The sequence below is a fragment of the Wyeomyia smithii genome, chromosome 3 (genome assembly GCF_029784165.1).
Source record: "Wyeomyia smithii strain HCP4-BCI-WySm-NY-G18 chromosome 3, ASM2978416v1, whole genome shotgun sequence".
NCBI lineage: Eukaryota > Metazoa > Arthropoda > Insecta > Diptera > Culicidae > Wyeomyia > Wyeomyia smithii.
Window position 1 is genome coordinate 153,054,298 of NC_073696.1, and position 22,994 is coordinate 153,077,291.

General features: G+C 39.3%; 1 protein-coding gene across 4 annotated transcripts in view; it reads left to right on the forward strand.

Moving 5' to 3' along the window:
• Positions 1 to 22,030, forward strand: part of LOC129731895 (uncharacterized) — a 131,732-nt gene extending 109,702 nt beyond the window's left edge. For 2 of the 4 annotated variants that reach the window (XM_055692256.1, XM_055692257.1), the window contains exons 8-10: positions 21,188 to 21,435; positions 21,495 to 21,591; positions 21,656 to 22,030. In XM_055692256.1, the coding sequence (XP_055548231.1) occupies positions 21,188 to 21,435; positions 21,495 to 21,591; positions 21,656 to 22,003 (693 nt within the window). In that variant the 3' untranslated portion in view covers positions 22,004 to 22,030. Of the gene's footprint in view, positions 1 to 8,672; positions 8,899 to 21,187; positions 21,436 to 21,494; positions 21,592 to 21,655 lie in introns of those variants that run through there. The other 2 variants (XM_055692258.1, XM_055692259.1) reach the window with 2 other exon arrangements.
• Positions 22,031 to 22,994: the final 964 nt, after the last annotated feature.

Consider the following 22,994-nt stretch of genomic DNA (forward strand, 5'->3'; position numbering starts at 1 on the left):
TACTTTTTGGCAGCCAAAATTAGCTTAATTTAATCAGTCGTTGTATACACTAGAAGTGTACGGAAAATCATGGCCGGGTATGATCGGGTATTATGGTTTTCCCAGCAATGTTTTCGATCATACTAGTCAAATTTCTGGTGACCTTGTATACGGATTTTACACTAACTCAACCAGATGTTGGCAGCAGTCTCTCAGAATTTTATGAAACTTTGTGGTTGGGTTGTTAAGGGGACTAGCTCCGAAATAGGGTGACCATAAAAAACGACTGTGTTCGATGTATTTAATTTTAAAAAAATTCATAACTTTTGCACCGATTGATCGATTTTTTATCTTTTTAGGTCAAATTAAAGGTGATTACGTCTAGTTATAAGAAAAAATACCATAAAATAAATCTGGGTGATTTTATATGCATAATGTATCAAATTATTGAAATTTTCGTCTTGTTTTTAAATTGAATTTACTCAAATTTAAAAAATAACATATCTCTAAAAGTTCCTCCATTCATAAAGTCAAGTATGCCCTTCAAAATGAGACCAAGAGATATTTTTTATGTTTGCCCCAAAATGAATGACATACAAATGAAAAACGCATATTTTTTGATGAAAAATAATAATAACTTTGAGTAAAATTGAGATATTTACGATATTAGCATTGTAAATTGTTTCTCTTAAAAAGCTCTAAAAGTCGTTCAAAGAGAGTTTTGAGATGAAATTTGAAATAAAAAAGTTAGAGCGTAAAATATGTTTTTTCAATATAAATCGGTTGTTTTCAAAGATAGAGAAAATTTTTTTTTTACAAAGTTACTTAAAATTAATGGAGCTATAACATTGTTGAACAAATTTTTCTTCTATCTACAAAAATAAAAAAGTTAGATACTTGATTACATCGAAAATGTTGGTCACTATAATTTTTGATAATTTTTCAATGAGCGCTTTATTATATGTTACAACTTTGTAGAAGAAAGTTTTCTCTAAAATGTTGCTATAGAGCTCTAGACCCAAATTTCCCCCTAAATTCGGTTTCTGGACCATTGTGCACTGAAAACGGTTCTGAAAAAAAACAAAAAAATATTTGAAAAAACAGATCAGCTCAGATTTCTTTGAACTTTGATTTTCATATAAAATATTTAGGTATCAATAATCTTCAGAGCATTTTAAAAAGGTCACTTTTAAGGAAAAAAATGTCTAACAAAAAACCAATTATGTCCAACGTTGTTTCATGTTGAAAACATTCCTAGGACACGACAAAATTGTTAGAAAAAGTTTTTTTTCTTAAAAGTGCCTATTTGAAAAAATTAGAAATTTTTCAAAATAGGCACTTTTAAGAAAAAAAAACTTTAAAAACGATGTGTTAAAATGACCTTTTTTTTCTCAACTCAATTTTTGTTTTTGAGATCAACTTCTTTTAGTATACGATCTCAAATTCACTTTTTCCAATATTTTTTAATGAAAATTCAGACAGTTTCCTAAAAGCCATCGCTCGAAAACTTTTCCCTATTCCTCTTCATTATTTTGATATATCTTATTATACAAAAGACATAAAATGTTCAGACCTTTTCAACAGTTAGTCTAAATAAATTATCGAAAAAAAAGTTTGCAAAGTTGTTTTGTTTAGTAAGGCTTTCATACTTACAAAGTTACAATGAATTCTGAGAGGTTGCTGCCAACATTTGGTCGAGCTAGTGTGAAATCCGTAAACAAGGTCATCAGAAATGTGATTGGTATGATCTAAAAGATTGCTAGAAACACCATAATTCCCGATCATACCCGGCCATGATTTTTCGTACACTTCTAGTATATACAACAACTGATTTAATTAAGCTAATTTTGGCTGCCACGAAGTGCCAATCATTGAGATATATTAATCGAAAAATGAGTAAAATTTTGGTTCAAAACTAATTTTCTGAACAAACCATTCGATATACGATATTAAAGTCTTAAGAAAAGTTGTGTATCTTGATGATACCAACAGCTTTGTAGAATATGTCAACTCGATTAAATGCGATTCAAACTCAAGAAACTCAATGAATTGATTTTAAGGGGGTGTTGACAGAAATTTAATTATAGCTCACTGATTTTACAATATAGACACTTTGTGTCTTCAAGAAAAATTCATAAATTTTATAGTTCTACAACTTTGCCGAAGACCTAAATTTGATTGATTTTAAGGGGGTGTTGACAGAAATTTAATTATAGCTCAATGGTTTTAGAATATAGACACTTAGTGTCTTCAAGAAAAATTCATAAATTTTATAGTTCTACAACTTTGCCGAAGACCTAAATTTGATATTTTGCAACTAGATGTTGTTGCTTTTATTTTGACTGAATACCCCCTAACATTTTCAACGAATATCTTTAAATATTTAAAATCGCATATTAGAAAACCTCTCTGAAGACATCTATATGCTAAAACGTCGAAAAAGACTTTTGTCCGTCTTTTTTCAGTTTGGTCCCACTGTGCGGCGTCGTGACCGATTCGGGTCTGTCGGTTGAGTGTATACTGGAAAGCGGAATCAGTTGCTTTAAGAACGCCGCATGCCCCGATGTAAAGATCATTGGTCGTAAGCAACTGCGATCAGTGTCGCTCGTCGGCGGCAAAAAAGTATACACCCCGTCAGACTCGTTTCGGGTTACGTTCGCCGGGTCTGCACTGCCCAGCCACGTGTCGATTCACCGGGTGCGTCTACCTGTGCGCCTGTATGTGCCCCGTGTAATGAATTGCACTAATTGTAAGCAGTTAGGTCATACTGCGTCCTACTGCTGCAATAAGGCACGGTGCGACAAGTGTGGAGAGACCCATGCTGAGGCTACCTGCAGTGTGAATGCTGGGAAATGTAGTCCGGCGGGGAAAATCAGCATGAGCTCTCCACATGCGCGGTGTACATGCAGCGCAGGGATAAAATCAAGCGGTCTCTCAAAGAGCGTTCTAAGCGTTCTTACGCTGCCATGCTTAAAAAGACCGCGATCACTTCTCCCTTTACTTCAAACCCCTTTGATTTACTGTCCTCTGATGAAACCGATTCGGACGATTCACTAGCGGAAACATCCTATGTAAAACCTAGGGAGTCTAGAAAGAGGAAAAATCTTTCCTCTCCTAAGCTTCCCAGAAAAGGTCCTAGGATTTCTCAAAGTGAAATGAAAAATACAATCACTACAAAAAGTGCTGCGGAAAAACCGAAGCAAATTCCTGCTGGGCTTGGAAATTTAAAGTCTCAGAAGGAGTTCCCAGCACTGCCAGGAACATCTAAAACCCCAGTTGTTCCTTTTGCACATCCAGTTGATAAATCAAATATTGGTGAAATTTGGTGGCGATTGGTGAAATTTTCAGATATCGTGGACTGGATTTTTGAATACTTCAATATACCTGATCCAATCAAAAATTTTCTTGAAGCGTCCCTCCCAACACTTAGATCATTTTTGAAGCAAATCAAATATTGGTGAAATAATGGTGGCGATTGGTGAAATTTTCAGATATCGTGGACTGGATTTTTGAATACTTCAATATACCTGATCCAAACAAAAATTTTCTTGAAGCGTCCCTCCCAACAGTTAGATCATTTTTGAAGCAGTTGACTGCCCAATGGCCCCTCCTTGCAGCGATTGTATCCTTCGATGACTAATTTATCTACTAATGTGAAAGACTCTATCTCTGTCTGACAGTGGAATTGTAGAAGTATTTTACCAAAAATTGATTCTTTTAAAGTTTTGATCAATCAGTCTCAGTTCAGTTGTTGCCGAGTGCAGTCGAGTATTCTATTCGTCCGGTGCGAGTATTTCAACAACTTCTATTGTGATCTCTATCAAAGCTAAGTATTGCCTATTACAGGCTTCTATTGTTTAGTCCATTGTTTAGCAAAAGGCCATTATAGTAGGACAGTGAACCAAATTTTTTCTTATCATGGACCTCGATAGTGGGGGTTCTGAAGAAGACCAGTCAGATGAGATGGAATTCCACAACAATGGCCCCACGACCGACGCAATACCTTTAGTTAAACCCATATCGGATGATCTCATGGCAAATGTCCTGAAGTATCCCCAGACTAAGCGGCTCCGTGAATACCCTGCATCTGCTAAAGCTCCATATACTGTCTATGTTCGACAAATGGAGAAACCAATCAACGTTTTATGAGTGTCCGCGGAACTTCACAAGTCTTACAAGACCGTCAGGTTAATTGAGAAGGTAAATTATGGTAAACTGAAAATCATTTTTTCTGACCTCAATGAAGCCAATCAGTCAGTAAAAAATGAACTACTGTGCAGATTGTACCGAGTGTACATCCCCTGTTCGGATGTTGAAATTGATGGAGTGATTGAAGAAGCCGAGATCGATTTCGAGCACGTGGTTAAACATGGAAGTGGCAAATTTAAAGATGGCAGACTTAAACCTGTCCGCGTTCTCGAATGCCAAAGATTAGTAGAAAATGTCTCAGACTCAACAAAAACATTAGTCCCATCTCGTTCCGTTAGGATTACTTTTGAAGGAACCATAGTTCCAGCGTATCTTGAGGTCGACCATGTGCTCCTTCCGGTTCGTGTTTTTACCCCCAAGGTTATGATTTGCGAAAGGTGTAAAAAATATAATCATACCGCTAAAATGTGTAACAACAAGGAAAAGTGTGGTAAATGCGGAGCAGTACATGATGAAGCTACCTGTGAGGCTCCGAAAGGCACTTGTTTCGCTTGCAACGGTGTTCATGCAGAAGTTAGGTTATGTCCACAATACAAATCCAAGGTGAAGACCTTGAAAAAGAAAATCATCAATAGATCAAATTCGTCTAACGCACAGGTGATCAAATCGCTGTCAGTGGCACCAGACTTCGCTAATGATAATTATTATCAAAGTCTGTCTCATGACGATTCGGACAATGACGTGTCTGAGGAAGCTAAAGCTCATTGCAGCTACAAGGTACCTATCAAAAGGCGGAAGGTTACGAGCCGTTACTCCCCTGCTACTAATACTGCGATAGATGGTGTTAGTAATGATGCTTCTAATGTTCCGAAAGCGAAGAAAAAATCTAATCCTCCCAATCTAGATGATACCACACATTTTCCTAATTTGCCTAAGCAGAACGGATGGGTTTTGTCGTTAAACGTACAAAGCGCGACCGAAAGTCCTGACGATAGCTCCTCGAAAGTAACTTTTGAGTTCCTGATTGGTTTGTTAACTGACACATTTCAATTATCCAGCACATGGGTAACAATGTTTCACAATTTGATTCCCCTTTTCAAAAAAATCTGGAAGAAGATAATTGAAAAAGTTCCCCTCCTAGCTTTTCTGATCGAAGACATTCACTGAAAAGCGCAAAACGAACAGACTCACAATTTTCCAGTGGAATTCTCGTAGCATAATGCCAAAATTAGATGACTTGAAAAGCTTTCTGTGTGAACACGATACTAAAATATTTACAGTTGGAGAAACGTGGCTGAAACCAGGCTTAGAATTTTCAGTTCCTGGGTTTAACTGCATTCGCCAAGACAGGAACGATGGCTACGGCGGAGTACTAATCGGACTATAAACCGAACTAGAATTTCACAGAATTTCGCTTCCGATAGTGAACCCAATTGAAATTGTAGCTTGCCGAGTTAAAATAAAAAGCTTTCACTTCTCAATCGCTTCCGTTTATGTGTCACCATTAAGCTATGTCGATTAGCAAACACTGCATCAACAATTTGCGTTAATCCCACAGCCGATGTTTGTTTTGGGCGATTTTAACGCCCATGGCACTGCGTGGGGTGAAAAAGAAGATGATTCCCGTTCACAGTTATTGTATGAAGTATTCGAGGAGTTTCAATTGAATGTACTTAACACAGGTGAAATAACAAGGGTGGCAGCTCCTTCGACTCGAAGCTCACGAATAGATTTGTCTTTGTGTTCAGCATCGTTATCATTAAACTGTTCGTGGTTAACCCTCCCGGATCTTGCTAATAGTGATCATGTACCTATATTAGTGACTTATCGATCTAATAATATTGAGTTTGTAGATATGCCTGCTGATCTTTGTAGGAATATTGATTGAAATCATCTGCAATGGATAATAAAATGAGAGACTTTGACCAAACAATGGGATGGTTAGAACAGTACGATCGTCTTTATTAAACATTAAACAATCTGCTGTTGACTCACAAACAAAATCACTTCATTCACCAAGTCGTAGAAGGGCGCCTACACTATGGTGGGATGCCGATTGCTCAAAAATAAAAAAAGAACGATCTGAGGCGTATATTTTGTACAGAGAAAAAGGCACAAAGGAAAATTATTTAGGGTACAAAAAACTTAAAACCCAATCAAAAAAACTCTTCAAACACAAAAAAGAGAGTATTGGAGGAACCTAGTTGGTACTTTCGACAAAAACACCACTTTAAAAACATTGTGGACTCTCGCAAAGAGACTGCGTAACACTTTTGTCTCCGATGGTGAGAAAGGATCACACAGTCATGAATGGATACATGGCTTTGCTGATAAAATTTGTCCGGCATTTGTCCAAAACTGCCCACTAATTTTTACAAACCAACCTCATTCGACTTTGTCCCTTGGAGAAAAATTCACATTGTTGGAAATGGAGATAGCTCTATCGGAATGTTCGAATTCATCTCCGGGATTAGACAACATCAAATTTGACCTGCTAAAAAAACCTCCCTGTGGCAGCTAAGGAAGTTTTAGTCAATATATTCAACAGCTTCATTACCTGCAATCAAATTCCTACCTGTTGGAGGGATGTTAAAGTTGTATCCATTTTAAAACCTGGTACGGAGACACAGAATGTGGATTCTTATCGACCTATAAGTCTGATAAGTTGTCCAAGAAAAATTCTTGAAAAGATGGTGCTCAATAGAATACAGGTATGGGCTGAGAGAAGTAACATCTTATCAAAAACACAGTATAGGTTTAGACAGGGTAGAAGTACCCGAGATTGTCTAGCTCTTTTAACAACTGATGTGCATAAAGCTTTCGAACAGAAACAAGAGCTAGTTGCTGTGTTCGTGGATGTCCAAGGAGCCTATGACAACGTTCTTATTGATAAATTATGCATTAAACTGCAAAATTTTGGTGTACCAGAACTCTTAACTAATTTTATGTACAATATGCTGTCAACAAAAATCATGCATTTTTATCTCAACAATTAAGAGATGTGTCAAAGAACAAGCAACTTCGGATTAGCTCAAGGGTCAACTCTCAGCCCTTTTCTGTACAATGTATACGTAGCTGATATTGATGCATGTATCGAAGATGATTGTGTCCTGACGCAATTTGCAGACGATGCTTGCCTTTGGGCATCTGGTAGAAATAGAAAATTACTGCAACAATCGATACAGCGTTCTCTAAATAATTTAGACAACTGGGCTATGAAAAATGGCTTGACTTTTTCGTGTAAAAAAACGGAGTTTATGATATTTACAAGGAGATACACAGAATGGAACATCTCTCTTAACATGAAAGGTGATTCCTGGAAAATCCATGTTCAGTACTTAGTACGTAAATGTAGTCGCCGGATAAATTTTCTAACTTCGATTGTGGGTTCTTGGTGGGGAGCACATCCCACTACAATGCTAACACTCTATAAAACCACAATTCTTTCCGTCTTAGAATATGGTTGCTTCGTATTCATGTCAACTGCGAATACCCACATGTTGAAAATAGCAAGAATTCAATACCGATGTCTACGAATCTGTCTCGGAAGTATGGGATCGACCCATAATATGTCGTTGGAAGTAGTGGCAGGAGTTTTACCACTGTATTTGAGATTTAATGAGTTGGCTTGTAGGTTCCTTGTAACAGCTCACGTTAACGACACGCAATTTATCCATAAACTAGACGGCTTGTTTGAGATCAACCCTGAATCCAAGTTTCTAACAAGTTACCGAGAATGCTTCAGCCTGCCCACCAGAAAAAGTAATTCTATCAGATATTTTGAGTTGGAGGATTGCACAAGAATGTTTGTTATGAACATTGATTTGTCTATACATGCAGAGTTGATAAAGGTTCCTGAATTTATGATTCACAGAATTTTGCCAGCATTATGTAATGAAAAGTTCTCTGAATACGCAAGCGAAAACATAATATTCACAGACGGCTCAGTGATTGAAACACACTCGGGCTTTGGTGCGCACAGTCTACGGGAACAGAGTTTCTATCAGTTGGAGCAGCCTTGTTCGATTTTTGTAGCGGAAATGACAGCGATATATTTTGTATGTCAACGAATTCTAATTTATCCTCCAGAAAAATATTTGATTTGTTCAGACAGCTTAAGCTCTCTTGTTGCTTTGCGTAGTATCAAAGTTAACAGTAAGACAAACCCCATAATTTTTGAGCTAAGAAAGCTTGTATTTGAACTTATCAATAAAAGATATGATTTGAAGTTTCTTTGGGTTCATCTCATTCACATATAATTGGGAATGAACATGCTGACAGTCTAGCCAAAAAAGGTGCGATGGAGGGTGAGATTTTTGAAAGAAATATTGAATGTACAGAGTTTTTCCCAGAAATAGCCAAAAGGGCTTATGACCACTGGCAACAAATATGGGATAAAGATACAATGGGCCGTCACTGTTTAGCATATTTCCAAACGTTAGCAAGAAACCCTGGTTCCATTTGCTAAATGTGGACAGAACATTCATACGTGATATGACCCGCATAATTGTGAATCACTACTGCTTGAACTCTCATCTTTACAGAATAAAACTCACGGAAAGCAACATGTGTCCTTGCGGCAAAGGCTACGAGGACATCGACCACTTGACTTGGGATTGTGAATTGTACGCAGAGTACCGAGCTGAACTCATGACCTCTCTTGAGAGCAAAAGCAGAAGTAAAATGCCTATCCGCGATTTACTGGGACTTAAAGATGTCGAAGCCATGAAGATATTTCACAGATTTCTCAAAAGAACGAAAATAAAATTATGAAATGCTTAGGATAAGTCTTTGGTTGCGATTATAATATTTTGTAATTGCATATTTTATTAACTATAATTTTACATTTGTAACATGATACACGGCTCTGTGATGGTAAATGCCAATTGAGGCTAAAATAAACGTTGCAAATCAAAAAAAAAAAAAAGTTTTGATCAATAAAAAAATGCGATGCATTTTCCCTCTGTGAAACTTGGCTTACTTCGAATACTGATCTTAACTTCCATGATTTTAATATTATTCGTCTTGATCGGGACACCCCGTATGGAGGAGTACTTCTAGAGATTAAAAAGTTCTATTCTCTCTATCGTATTAACCTCGTGTCCCGAAACCTCCAGCGTGCCCAAGCGCTTTAGATCTATCTTTATGTTCCACGACGCTACGGTTGGATTGCACATGGAAGGTAATCCTCGATCCCCACGGTAGCGACCATTTGTCTATTCTAATTTCAATTACTAACAGGTCAACTCGCACGCGACCAATTGATATTCCGTATGACCTCACACGGAATATCGATTGGAAGTTATACGAGGAAATGGTTTCAGAAGCGGTCGAGTCGATTCAACATCATTCACCACATGAAGAATACAACCTCCTTGCGGGCTTGATTCTCGACGGTGCGTTACAAGCCCAAACGAAAAAATATCCAGGCGTAACAATCAAAGAACGGCCTCCTACTCCATGGTGGGACAAAGAGTGCTCTGATGTCTACACGCAAAGATCCGACGCGTATTTAGCCTTCCGGGATACAGACAAGGCCGACGACTTTAAACGGTATTCGGAGCTTGACACCAAGCTTAAAAACTTGGCTAAAGCAATGAAACGCGGATATTGGCATCGGTTCGTAAACGAGACGTCGAAGGAGACATCGATTAGCACTCTTTGGAACACAACCCGAAGAATGCGAAATCGTATGGCAAAATCAAATATCCACCGACTCGAGCGAGGAGTCTTCGAGTCGGTGGATATTTGATTTTGCCAGGATGATATGTCCGTACTCTGTTCCTGCTCAAAACCTTGTTCGCGATACGTCTCCGGGTCACGACGCGATAGAATCACCTTTTACGATGGCAGAATTTTCAGTTGCCCTCCTGTCCTGTAACAATAACGCACCTGGGTTAGATAGAATCAAATTCAACTTGTTGAAGAATCTATTCGGCACTGCCAAGAGGCGCTTGTTGAACTTGCTCAATAAGTTCCTGGAGCAAAACATTGTACCGCAGGATTGGAGGCAAGTGAAGGTGATCGCCATCCAAAAACCGGGAAAACCAGCCTCTGATCACAACTCCTATAGGCCGATTGCAATGCTAACCTGTATCCGGAAATTGATGGAAAATATGATGGATACTCCGTCGCTTAGACCGCTGGGTCGAATCAAATGGTCAGATACTCAGATTGGCTTCCGCCGTGCCACAGGGACGAACGATTGTCTTGCGTTGCTTTCTACAGATATTCAGCTGGCGTATGCTCGCAAAAAAACAAATGGCGTCTGCGTTCTTGGACATTTAGGGGCTTTTGATTCCGTTTCAATTGAAATTCTTTCGGGCAAACTTCACCGGCAAGGATTTTCTCCAATTTTAAACAATTTTTTGCATAATTTGTTGTCCGAAAAGCACGTGCATTTTACGCATGGCGATTTGGCAACTTTTCGAATTAGTTACATGGGTCTTCCCCAGGGCTCATGTTTAAGCACCCTTCTTTACAATTTTTACGTAAATGACATCGACGATTGTCTACACGAATTCATGCACGATAAGACAACTTGCAGACGACAACTCTGTTACAGGAGCCAAAGCTACCGATCTGCAAGGACCATTGCAAGATACCTTGGACAATTTATCTGCTTGGGCTCTACAGCTAGGTATCGAATTCTCTCCGGAGAAGACTGAGATAGTAGTTTTTTCTAGGAAGCATGAACCTGCGTAGCTCCAGCCACGATTAATGGGTGAAACGATTTCTCAGGTTTTGGTCTAGTTCGACTCTAAAGGCACCTGGGATTGTCACGTGAGGTATCTGATGAAAAACAAAGAGTGAATTTTCTTCGTACAATAACCGAATCATGGTGGGGAGCACACCCGGGAGACCTTATAAGGCTTTACCAAACAACGATATTGTCTGTAATTGAGTACGGGTGTTTCTGCTTCCGCTCCGCAGCAAGCACACATTTGATCAAACTGGAGCGAATACAATATCGTTGTTTGCGTATCGCCTTAGGTTGCATGCAATCAACCCATACGATGAATTTGGAGGTCTTAGCTGGAGTTCTACCATCGAAAAAGCGCTTCTGGAGTCTGTCTTCTCGTATTCTTATCAAATGTGAGGTCTTGAACCGTCCTGTGATTGAAAATTTTTAAGGGTTAATCGAACTTAATTCTCAAACCCGTTTTATGACATTGTATTTCAATCACATGTCACAAAATATTAACTCTTCTTCGAATATTCCAAATCGTGTCAACTTATAAAATACTTTTGATTCTACTGTGTTTTTCGATACATCCATGATAGAAGAAACTCGTGGAATCCCGGATCATTTACGCGTGCAGCAGATCCCCAAAATTTTTTCTAATAAATTTCGAAACGTTAACTGCGATAAAATATTCTACACTGACGGATCACTTCTCAATGGGTCCACTGGCTTCTGTACCTTCAATAACACTTTAACCGTCTCCCATAAGCTCGATAATCCTCCTTCTGTTTACGTCGCAGAATTAGCTGCAATTCAGTACACCCTAGGGATGATCGAAAAAATGTCCACGGACCATTATTTCATCTTTACGGACAGTCTCAGTTCCATTGAGGCTCTCCGATCGATGAAAGATGTTAAGCACTCTCCGTATTTCCTGGGGAAAATACGGGAATATGTGAGTGCTTTCTCCGAAAAATCGTTTCAGATTACCTTAGCGTGGGTCCATTCTCACTGCTCGATACCGGTCAATGAGAAAGCGAACTCTTTGGCTAAGGTGGGCGCAACAAACGGTGAAATTTATGAAAGACCAATTGCCTTTAATGAATTTTTCGCATTTGTACGTTAGAATACGATCATCAGTTTGCAAAATTCTTGGACCAAGGGGGAACTGGGAAGGGTGTTACATTCCATTATCCCCAAGGTATCGACGAACCCGTGTTTCAAGAGATTGGATGTAGGTCGAGACTTCATTTGCATGATGTCTCGGCTCATGTCCTATCACTATGGATTTGACGCGCATCTCCATCGTGTTGGGCTTGGGGAAGGCGGTATCTGTGCCTGTGGTGAAGGTTATCACGACATAGAGCATGTGGTTTGGTCTTGCCCTGAACACCGTGGCGCCAGGCTTAAATTAATAGCTTCCCTGCAGGCCGAGGGTAGACAGCCAGCTGTTCCTGTTCGTGATGTCTTGGCGAGCCTTGACCTTCCCTACTTGTCCTTCATATACATTTTCCTGAAATCCATCCATGCGCCAGTCTAGTTCCACTCCTCTCCGCCTACATCTAACTTAACCGCAAGTACACGTTTGGACCCCCGATCCAGAACCAGCAACTAGACCCCGTACGATACCAGCAACTAGAGGCCCGAGGAAAACTGTTCGTGTCTTCGTTTAGGAGAACATAACAAATAGCTGGTCATTGTTTTTGGCTGTTTGAAGAACATCATGACGCCCCAACAACAAATCATCAATTTTAAAACGCGTTTTAGTTTTGTGAGGATGGGTAAAAATGAAGTGAGGATAAAAAATTTGTCTTTAGTTTTTAGGATACTTTATGAAGTAAGATTCTAGATCTAATTGGCTCCGTAAAACATTGACTTGTATTGTGCCGTGTCAAATAAACATTGATTGAAAAAAAGCCTGATTCTAGGTTTTACTCCGAAAGCGTGGCGACAAGTACGATTTATTTTCATCCCCAAGGCCAATAAAAGAAACAAAACATTACCAAAATTCTTTTGGTATATTAGCTTATCATCACTTCTTCTCAAAAAAAAAACACATAGAGCCATCATATTTTTCTAAATCTCCTCTCAGCAAATATCAATTTGCATATCAAGAGGGTAAATCGTCTGTCATTGTTACAAAACTAGAGAAATCAAAAAGAGGAATATCAGCAAACCTTGGAAGCTCTTACCTAAGTCGTTAACAGTTGATTGTCTCAAAAAAAAAGATAGATGAAGGGTTTGAAGGCAAGTATGACGCTATCATCGCTAACCGAATGCAAACTGCCCTAAACATTGTTTAAGGATGGTCTTAATGTAAATCCGATAAGGAAGGTCTAAATGTAAATCCTTCAAAAACTTCTATCTTTCCATTTACACGAAGGAGAAAAGTTATGCTAAATAATGTAAGATTGAAAGGTGAGCTCTTGGAACTCTCAGACAACGTCAAATATCTCGGGGTACTTTTTGTCAAAAAAGCTTACCTGGAATACACATCTAGAGCAGGTAATAGGCAAAGTCACAAATACTCTATGTATATGTAATGAACCTCTCGGTAAACAAGGGGGACTTAAACCGAAAATGATCCATTGGATTTATTCGGCTAATGTGAGACCCAGAATTACCTACGCTTTACTGGTCTGATTGTCAAAGACGAAAGAAAGAGGTGCTTAAGATAAGTTTAAAAAATAACAATAACGGGTGCAATGAGAAGTACACCAATCAAGGCATTAGAAGCTTTACTCTTTATGCTTCCACTGCATCTTTTTTTACAATTAGAAGCAGATTTAAGGATCAAAAGACTTTTGAAACTCTTCGAAGGTGACCTTACAGGTCATCTCAATATTCTAAAAACTATTCGTATCAATTCCCTAGTAACCAACAATGAAGGCTTGATGAAGAAAAGATGCAACTTTGAAAGAAGTTTTCGAATAGTTTAGCCTAAGCGCTTAGGGAACGCGGGGTACCCCCCCCCCCCCGCTTTCAAAGAAAGATCTAAGCACATATACTGGTCTAATAACAGGGCATTATCCGAGCCGTTATCACTTGAAGAACATGAAAAAACGAGTCAGTGATCACCCTAAAGCTGCAACCCATTGCGAAATGTAACAAAACTCTTCAGACACATTGAATGGCGAAGGATAGTTTCTCCTGTTTTTAATATCTGATTTGAATAAAGTTCTAAATAATCTTTGCTTGCCTGCCAGGTCAAGTTCATTTACTGATTCGTTCAGTTGACCACGAATATTCAACTCATAGTCAACTTCTTCTGAGTTTAAATGTTCAGCGTAGAGAAATTTGTCCATTTTCAAGAATAAATTTATATAATGTAGTATTGCCAAGAATACAGGTTAGATTATACAATAATTATACTCAAAAAACAAGAGCTTAAAACTAACGAGTGTGCAACAAAATATAGATACTTATCATTTAATGATCAATACACAGTCGAAAATGTTTGAAAATGTAAAAATAAAATTTTGCAGTAAAAATATTAATAAAGCGAATGTATTTTTTAAATCCTGAACAAAAACAAATGTCCATTCAGATTTACCAAAAAAATTAAAGAAAATACTCAAGAAGATTTTGTTTTAAGCAAAATTATTCAAATATTGTGCCATTTGTAACAGGGGACGGTTTTTTTTTCACACATTTATTTGACATGGCACAATACAAATAACACGGGACGGTTGGGACCGGAGCCTGATTTGGGGATTTGCGGGTGGCTTAATTGCACCACTCTATCGCGAGAGGCCACCCACCTTTGTTGTTCTTGCCAAGCTAATGAAACCCTCCTTATTTCGGGCGGGTTTTGTTTGTTCCCTGATTCCTTTGAAACGATTCTACCTTACCGAAAACAATTTCGATATTCCATCAAACCTTAGAGAAAACTACCAGGAATAACAAACCACAACACGATGAAATCGGTTTGGCCAAATAGATTTTACTGGCCGATTATCATCACTGGGAAGGCTTCAGACTTGAAGCCAACCTCGCTTGCTTTTAATTCAAAGCGATTATAATATAATGAACCACAAAATATCCGAACGTGAAAACGCCTCAAACCAGAAAAATAACTAAAATAGATTGCGATTGAAAACTATATAGGTATTATGTTGGCATTTACATTTAGTAATTAATACAACTTTGCATTGTCATTTTTTTTCATTGCGGGGTTCGAACCTCTTTGTTTTCTTACCTTCTAATTATTTCCATTGCTTTATCTAAGAGTAGCCGTACTATTCAAACATTTTCCATGTGGCTTGAGTTAAAGTCGGTACATTTAGTCGAAGCGGTCAGACAGTCAAGAGACCGAGACAGATCGACTCCTCTAACTGCAGTGAAAGCAATCCTCTTCCAAAAAGGAAGAAGGAATGTCAGACTTCTACTGCTACTCGGAAGTAGTCAGTGAATAGGCGGATGGAGGTGATCAGAGGTAATGCCACTGGGACTGCAAATAGCCCGGTGGGTAAACCTAAAGCGCCTCCTACCTACACTGAAGTCCTTAGCCAGTTCAAGGTTGGACTGATGCCTAAGGACTATCCGATGTCTCGGCTCTCGACTACCATGATGGAACTAGTAGAAGAGTCCATCCTGGCTATAGTCGTTGATAAGAGAAAGGAACAATTCAAGCCCAAATTCACCAACTGCTGGTTTAGGTCCGGGTTTATGGTAATAGAGTGCCAGAACCAGGAAACTGCAGACTGGCTGAAAGGAATTGTTCCGAGTATCAAGCCATGGGAAACAGTTGATCTGATGGTTGTTGATAGTGAATCTATCCCGAGACCAGAAATTTTAGCTGTCTTCTTCCCCAAAAGGGAGAAAAACGACAATGAAACCATATTGGCCCTGGTTGAAGGCCATTGCCACTGATTCTTGGAGGGTGTTAAAGCGCAAGCCCATCAAGAATCATGTGCAGCTTATCCTGTCAGTAGACGAAGCGTCAGCGAAAAAAATCGCTGATTGGAACTACAAACTGAATTATAAATTCGGAATTATATACCCGCGGAAAATCAGGGCTGGTCGAAATTTCAAAAGCGCCAGGTTTGGATCCACGAAAAATGCTGTAATTGCCGAAAAAGTTCTGCCTTCACTACCGAGTGATAGCAAAAACCGGTGTAAACAGCCTGTTCAAGGGAGCACACCTGAGGGAGAGCAAAACAAGCACTCAAATGTACCCTTGAATAATCACCGTACGCAGGGGGAGCGAAAGAAGCCCCCGGGAGCAAAGTTGTACCGAGATGGACGACAAGAACATTAAGTTCATCCAGGTGAACCTGCATCATGCAAAAGGGGCAAGCGGAATCCTTTGTCGCAGGTTCACCAAAGAAAACATCAACGTGGCTATTGTCCAAGAGCCATGGGTGAACAAAAATAAAATCTTAGGACTTTCAACAAATAAGGGTAAGCTCCTTTATGATGATTCTGCGCCTGCACCAAGAGCAGCGCTTTTGGTAAGTAGTAATACCAATTTTACGCCACTTGCAGAATTCATCGGACGGGATATAGTAGCTGTGCAAGTGGAACTGCCAACGACACGGGGAAAAGCAGAAATAATGGCGGCCTCCGCCTACTTCCCAGGGGAACTAGAAGAAGCCCCTCCCAGGGAAGTACAGGAGTTTATAGCACACTGCAAGAGGCAAAATAAGCAGTTCATCGTTGGGTGTGTTGCAAACGCCCATCACACAATATGGGGAAGCACAGACATAAACAAAAGAGGTGAGTGCCTTTTTGAATATATACTATCTAATAATATTTATATATGCAATCGAGGTAATAATCCAACTTTTGTAAATGCAATTCGACAAGAAGTGCTCGACCTAACCTTATCGAGCGCTAAACTATCGGAATAAATCGTCAACTGGCATGTATCTGATGAGATTTCTCTATCGGATCACAAGCAAATTTTGTTTGACTATAACGCAGGGGACTTAGTAACGGAAGTTTATAGAAACCCTAGAAAAACCAACTGGGAGCTTTTTCATTCAAAAATAGTTCGTGATGAATCTACCTTTGAAGGGCAAATCCAGACAATGAAAGAACTGGAGGATTCATCACAAAAATTTACGAATAAAATCATAGCCCTTTATAACCAAAGCTGTCCAACCAAGACGCGAGTATCCAACAAAGACGCGCCTTGGAGGAACAAAAATCTAGAAAAACTGAGGAAGTTAACTATAAGGTTGTTCAACAGAGCCAAGTTAACCTCAAATTGGGATGCTTATAGAGAGTCCCTTACGCAATACAATAAAGAAATTAGGAAATCACGCAGGAGGGGATGGAGATGATAGTGTGAACAAATTGAAAGCACCCCTGCAGCTGCAAGAGTACACAAAGCCCTGTTCAAAGATCACACGAATGGCTTGGGCAGAATAAAGAAGGACGACGGTACTTTTACTGCCGATTCTCTTGAAACACTCAATGTTATGATGGAGAAACATTTCCCAGGATCACGACCCATTCTAGAAGAAGAAACGCAGGACTCAAATGCGCCATGTGCTGGTTCGACTGTCGCTAGGACAAATGCGCATTACATAGCCTGCGATATCTTCACAGAATCGAAAGTGGAATGGGCAATCAACTCATTCGAGCCCTATAAGTCCCCGGGATTGGATGGATTACCACCAATAATGCTTCAACGGTGTGGAAGGGTAATGATTCCATTCATAACCGAGATATTTAGGGCAAGCCTGACACTTAATTACATACCCACCAACTGGAGAAAAACGAGAGTGATCTTCATACCAAATGCTGGGAAGCGCGACAAAACACTTCCAAAAGCCTTTAAACCAATTAGTCTAACCTCCATTATGTTAGAAATTATGAAAAAACTAATTGACTATCACGTTAAATCAACGTACCTAAAAACCTCTCCGCTGAGCAGGTATCAGTTTGCATATCGAAGCAACATGTCAACAGTGGATGCAATACATATGCTGACGACAAAAATAGCGAAATCTATAGATACAGAAGAAATCGCACTCGCTGCGTTCTTAGACATAGAGGGAGCTTTTCATAATGTATCGCATCACTCAATGTTGAACGCAATGGGACACCATGGGTTTGTTACATATATCTCAAAATGGATCAAAACCATGCTGAATAGTCGTGAGATAACTGCAGTATTGGGTAATACTACCCTTACAAGGAACACAACTAAGGGATGCCCGCAAGGTGGAGTTCTATCGCCTTTGCTGTGATCATTGGTCGTAGACCAGCTACTTAGAAACCTACCTGAGCTAGGTTTCGAAGTGGTCGGATTCGCAAATGATGTTGTGATTCTTGTGAGGGGAAAATTCGACAGTACAGTATCGGAGAGAATGCAGTTAGCTCTAAACTATACTTTAGAATGGTGTAGACAAGAGGGGCTGACCATTAACCCCTCTAAACAACCATTATTCCCTTCACCCGGAAAAAAGGTACAACATTAAGAGCCTGAAGCTGGGCGAGACCACATTGCAGCTTTCCACTGAGACTTAACATCTTGGAGTAGTTTTAGATCAGAAACTCAGCTGGAATGCACATATTGAATATGTCATCGGTAAAGCTACGAATGCCCTCTGGGCATGTAGCAAAGCTATTGGCAGAACATGGGGTCTAAGGCCAAGTATGATTTATTGGTTGTACCAGGCAATAAAAAGACCAAGAATAACGTATGCCTCGTTAGTGTGGTGGCCTAAAACAAAAGAAAGGTCAACGCAGAACAAGCTTGGCAAGTTGCAAAGGCTAATTTGTAATGCAATTACAGGAGTAATGAAAAGTGCTCCGTCGAAAGCCTTAGATGCAATTCTGCATCTATTACCACTCCACCAGGTAGTACAACTAGAGGCAGAAAAAAGTGCATTGAGACTAACACGCCTTGAAAAAGTACATGATGGAGATCAGACAGGCTAGCTGGCAATCCTCAAACATTTCCAGCTGAGCAAACATATACCAGGTATCGAAGACTGGATGAATACAGAAGCAAACTTCGAAATACCTTTTAAAATCATAGAGACCGAACGGGAAGTTTGGGAACAAGGTGGCCCGAATATCCGACAAGGCTCTGTCGTATTTTACACAGATGGCTCAAAAATGAATGATTCAACCGGAGCAGGTATAAATGGTCCTGGGATAAGTATCTCGATACCAATGGGCCGTTGGCCTACAGGGTTACAGGCCGAAATATTTGCTATTTATGAATGTGCACAAGTTTGTTTGGCTAGGAAATACAGGCATGCTAACATATGCATTTTTTCTGATAGCAAAGCAGCACTCAAAGCACTAAAAGCACTAAAAGCCTTTACATGTACCTCTAAGCTAGTATGGGAGTGCATCCTTTCACTGAAACAACTGGCAGAAAGGAACCAAGTATTTATACTGGGTTCCTGGTCACTGCGGAGTGGAAGGCAATGAAAAAGCCGATACGTTAGCTAGACAGGGGTCATGTACCGATTTCATTGGCCCAGAACCGTTCTGCGGGGTGTCATCAAGCGCCTTGAAAGCAGAATTGAAAACCTGGGAACATAGGACAATACAAGAGAACTGGATATGCTCAGTAGGGCTACGCAAGTCTAAACGCTTTATAAAATCAAGCGTCAAGAAAAGCCAGCAATTTAACGGACTGTTTACAGGACACTGTCCAAGTAAGCATCACCTGAGACAAATTGGTCAGTCAGATGACGAAATTTGTCGTCTCTGCGGGTTCGAATGTGAAACCGCAGAACATTTGCTCTGCTACTGCAGTGCACTAATACAGCGCAGAATAAGAGCCTTTGGAAAAGGAACTTTGGAGCCTTTTGAGGTCTGGTCCGCGAATCTTAATGAGGTAATACATTTCATACGAAATTCAGTGCCTAATTGGGAGAAAGGGTGCGATATGACAACGACGATCACTTCCATCAATAGTGATATGTCTGCCACGAGTACCTAAACTAAAGAAGAGGTATACCACAAAAGATCAAAATAATGGTCGCAGTGGTCCAAATCATACAAAAAAAAAATACAAAAAAAACTAACCGACGATGACGGGTCTCGAACCCTAGAGCTTTTTAGCTTTCCAATAAGGGGAATTTAACGGTACAATCTACCCTCTCTACCACCGAGTGATTTCAATTATCGATCATTCGCATGATAAAAGTATTAAGGAACGTACTCTCAACCATGGATTCTTTTACGTGCTAGGATTCCTCCTGTAGATTCTGCTGGTCCAGTTCAGGTATACGGTGATGACACTTCAGCGTGCTGCTCCCGGCCTAGCGCGTTGATGACGATCGGCGCTCTTCCGGCCGCGTGGTAGCTAACCAGGAACTTGTTCTTAGAAGACGGGACCTCGGGGTCTGAAGCGGGTTCAAACGTAGAGTTGGTGGTGCGTCGGGAATCTCCAGCGATATCTACACCACGAGCACGCATATAACAGATTTACGATTCTGCACATCGTTATCTTTCAAGTTGAAAGTTAATTACCTTTGATACAATTCTTGCACGCACGATATTTATCATGCACTCACTATGCTTACTTTGGAAACTACTGACTACTCTGGAAAAAATCCTATTATTAGTACTTCCCTAACGTAAAACATTTTCACGTGGTTTGAATACCTTTTCAACCACACCGCGGCGTACTAGAGAAAAGCCGCTCCAACTTTTTTCACAATCCAAGAACAAGTGATCGAGAAAGCTAAGGCTCCCTCAGATAAAAATATGGTCCTAGAAACCATCGTGGCCGGAGCTACGTAATAATTCACGAAATTATTACGAGTGTTTCACCCAAACTCATTGGTGACGGAAGCCATCCCCTAAAGTATCCCCAAGGTATTGACTTACTCCACTCGAAGTTCGGGTATACACCTTAGTCATACTCTCAAACGCTTCTGCGCGAGATAGCTAAAGATGCACACTCACTCTCTTGATAAGGTGAGAACGAAAAGAAGGAAGGTTTTATATTGAGCGAGCCAAATATACAAGGGGTTGTTCATCGTTTGTTTTCAATTGTAATTGTAATTTAATGAACAACCTAAATTATGGTAATGCTACACCGCGAACCGTCGAGAAATAGACACTCTACCCACGACCACCCGCTTGTCAAAGCGGACTCTGTAACCTTGCGACTATGAAGCTTCCCTCGCAATTATTTACTCACACAAACTTCGGCTTGCGAACCATCACAACTTTCGAACCATCAATTTAAATGTACTTTTTTTTTAAACTGGTCCATACGAATCGTTTGCCCATTCATAGGAAGATACCAATCAGCGATTCTCACAGTCATTCATTTATTTGAATCTTGGTTAATGTAAGCCGGTAACTTAAGTGACTATGAGAATCGCTCTGGTGAGTTTAGTAACTGTTAGATAAAGTGACTGGAGACTGTTCCTTATACATTTATATTTTTAGCTTTCCGGATTCATGAGTGTGGATTATGCAATCATTGGTAACAACGCTAGTATTTTGATATCCCGATTGTCACCTTTTGGTAATATCTTGGATGTTTGCAATGTGATTAAAAGAGTCACAAGCAAAAACGTCGATGAATTCATTGCTATATTCATCACCACTCAAATTCTGACTATTGTAGACCATCTGCATAGTTGTATGATTATCCATGCGGATATCAAGCCGGATAATTTTCTGCTGATGAAACCGTAAGTAGATTTGAATAGAACATAAGATGCAAATAATCTTGCAACTTCTAAACTTTCAGATTGAGCTTAGGATGCAGCACACTTTCTGTGCAGTTAATTGACTTCGGAGTCTCCATTGATTTAAAGCTTTTTCCGAAAAAAACGGCTTTCAAAAAGGTGACGCTGGTTTGCATGCAAAAATAAAAGCGCTTTCACTGGTTATTTTACTTGTTTGTTTCAGGTTGTTAAAACAGAAAGTTTTACTTGTATTGAAATGCTTGAAAACCGCCCTTGGACGTTCCAGCCAGATCTATATGGTGTTGCAGGAACAACGCATGTGATGCTGTTTGGAAGATATATGGAGGTTCAGAAAGACATGGACAACTGGTATATTAAAACACGAATGCCACGATATTTTCGAAAAAACTTGTGGGATAATTATTTTTCAACCTTATTGAATATAAGAGATTGTGAAGTAATGCCCAACCTTCAGACCCTAAGAAATATGTTGCTATCAGAAATAAATGACAATAGTAAATATTTTCGTGAAAAGCTAAACGAGTTTAATCAAACACTTTTATCATTGTAATAACGAATACATCGATATATTCAAAAATTATCGTTTTATTTTATATCTAGTCGATCCATTACTGAAAATAGTCATGAAAAAAAGAATTACGCTTGTTTGTGGAAGTAGTCTACAGTGAAAAGTTACAACCAACTTTGTATGCATCATAATAAAAATTGCTTTAGTTTGTCATAACTTCAATTGAATTTGGCTAATGTCTAGTATAGCGCCAAGTATGGGGAAAATTGACTTTCAGTTAATGCTAGTTGGACGTTCCCGGTGATACTCGCGATCAAAGGTTTCAAAATCAAGGATCATTTTTTTTATTTCATTGCTGCATTAGTACAACATTCTTTAATACTCCATTAACGAAAATTTGTGATACCGACATTAATCCATAGAGGATACAATTTCAAGATTGGTAAAAATCATAAAATTTTTCCTTGAAAAGTTATAAAAATACGTGTTGTCATTAAGGATTGATGGAAATGTGTCAATTGTCAATTGTGTGTCAAGAGAAGAGTAATTAAATGATTTAAGATAATAGGTTTAAAATTAGTTTATTTCACACGGCACGATACATTTTCTGTTTTACTGAGCCAAGTACAATTCGTATTAATTCTACGTTAGCAGGGAAAAGAGGGAGGCCTTTTATTTATTCTCGCGGCCGACTACGAGCTAGTGGGGATTTAAGGTGAGAGGAGGGAAATAATATTCTTGCTTAAAACTAATTAAGATATACGATCTATTTGTGTTTCGACTGGTGTTCTTTTTTGTTTTTTAAACATAGATTTAGGCTCTTCGTGTTCGTGTCTCCAGCGTCGTATACGGGTATTCTGACAAATAGACAAAAGAATATTAAATTTTAATGTCAGTCTTTTTCAAATAACAGTACAGTTGTGTCATGTACTGGAGATCACCGCTTCCCAGAATGTCTCTAACGGGTACGTTCGGTTGTTTTCCTCGGGCCCGGAGGGAATCTATAAGCTCGGACCTAACATCACAGAATTCG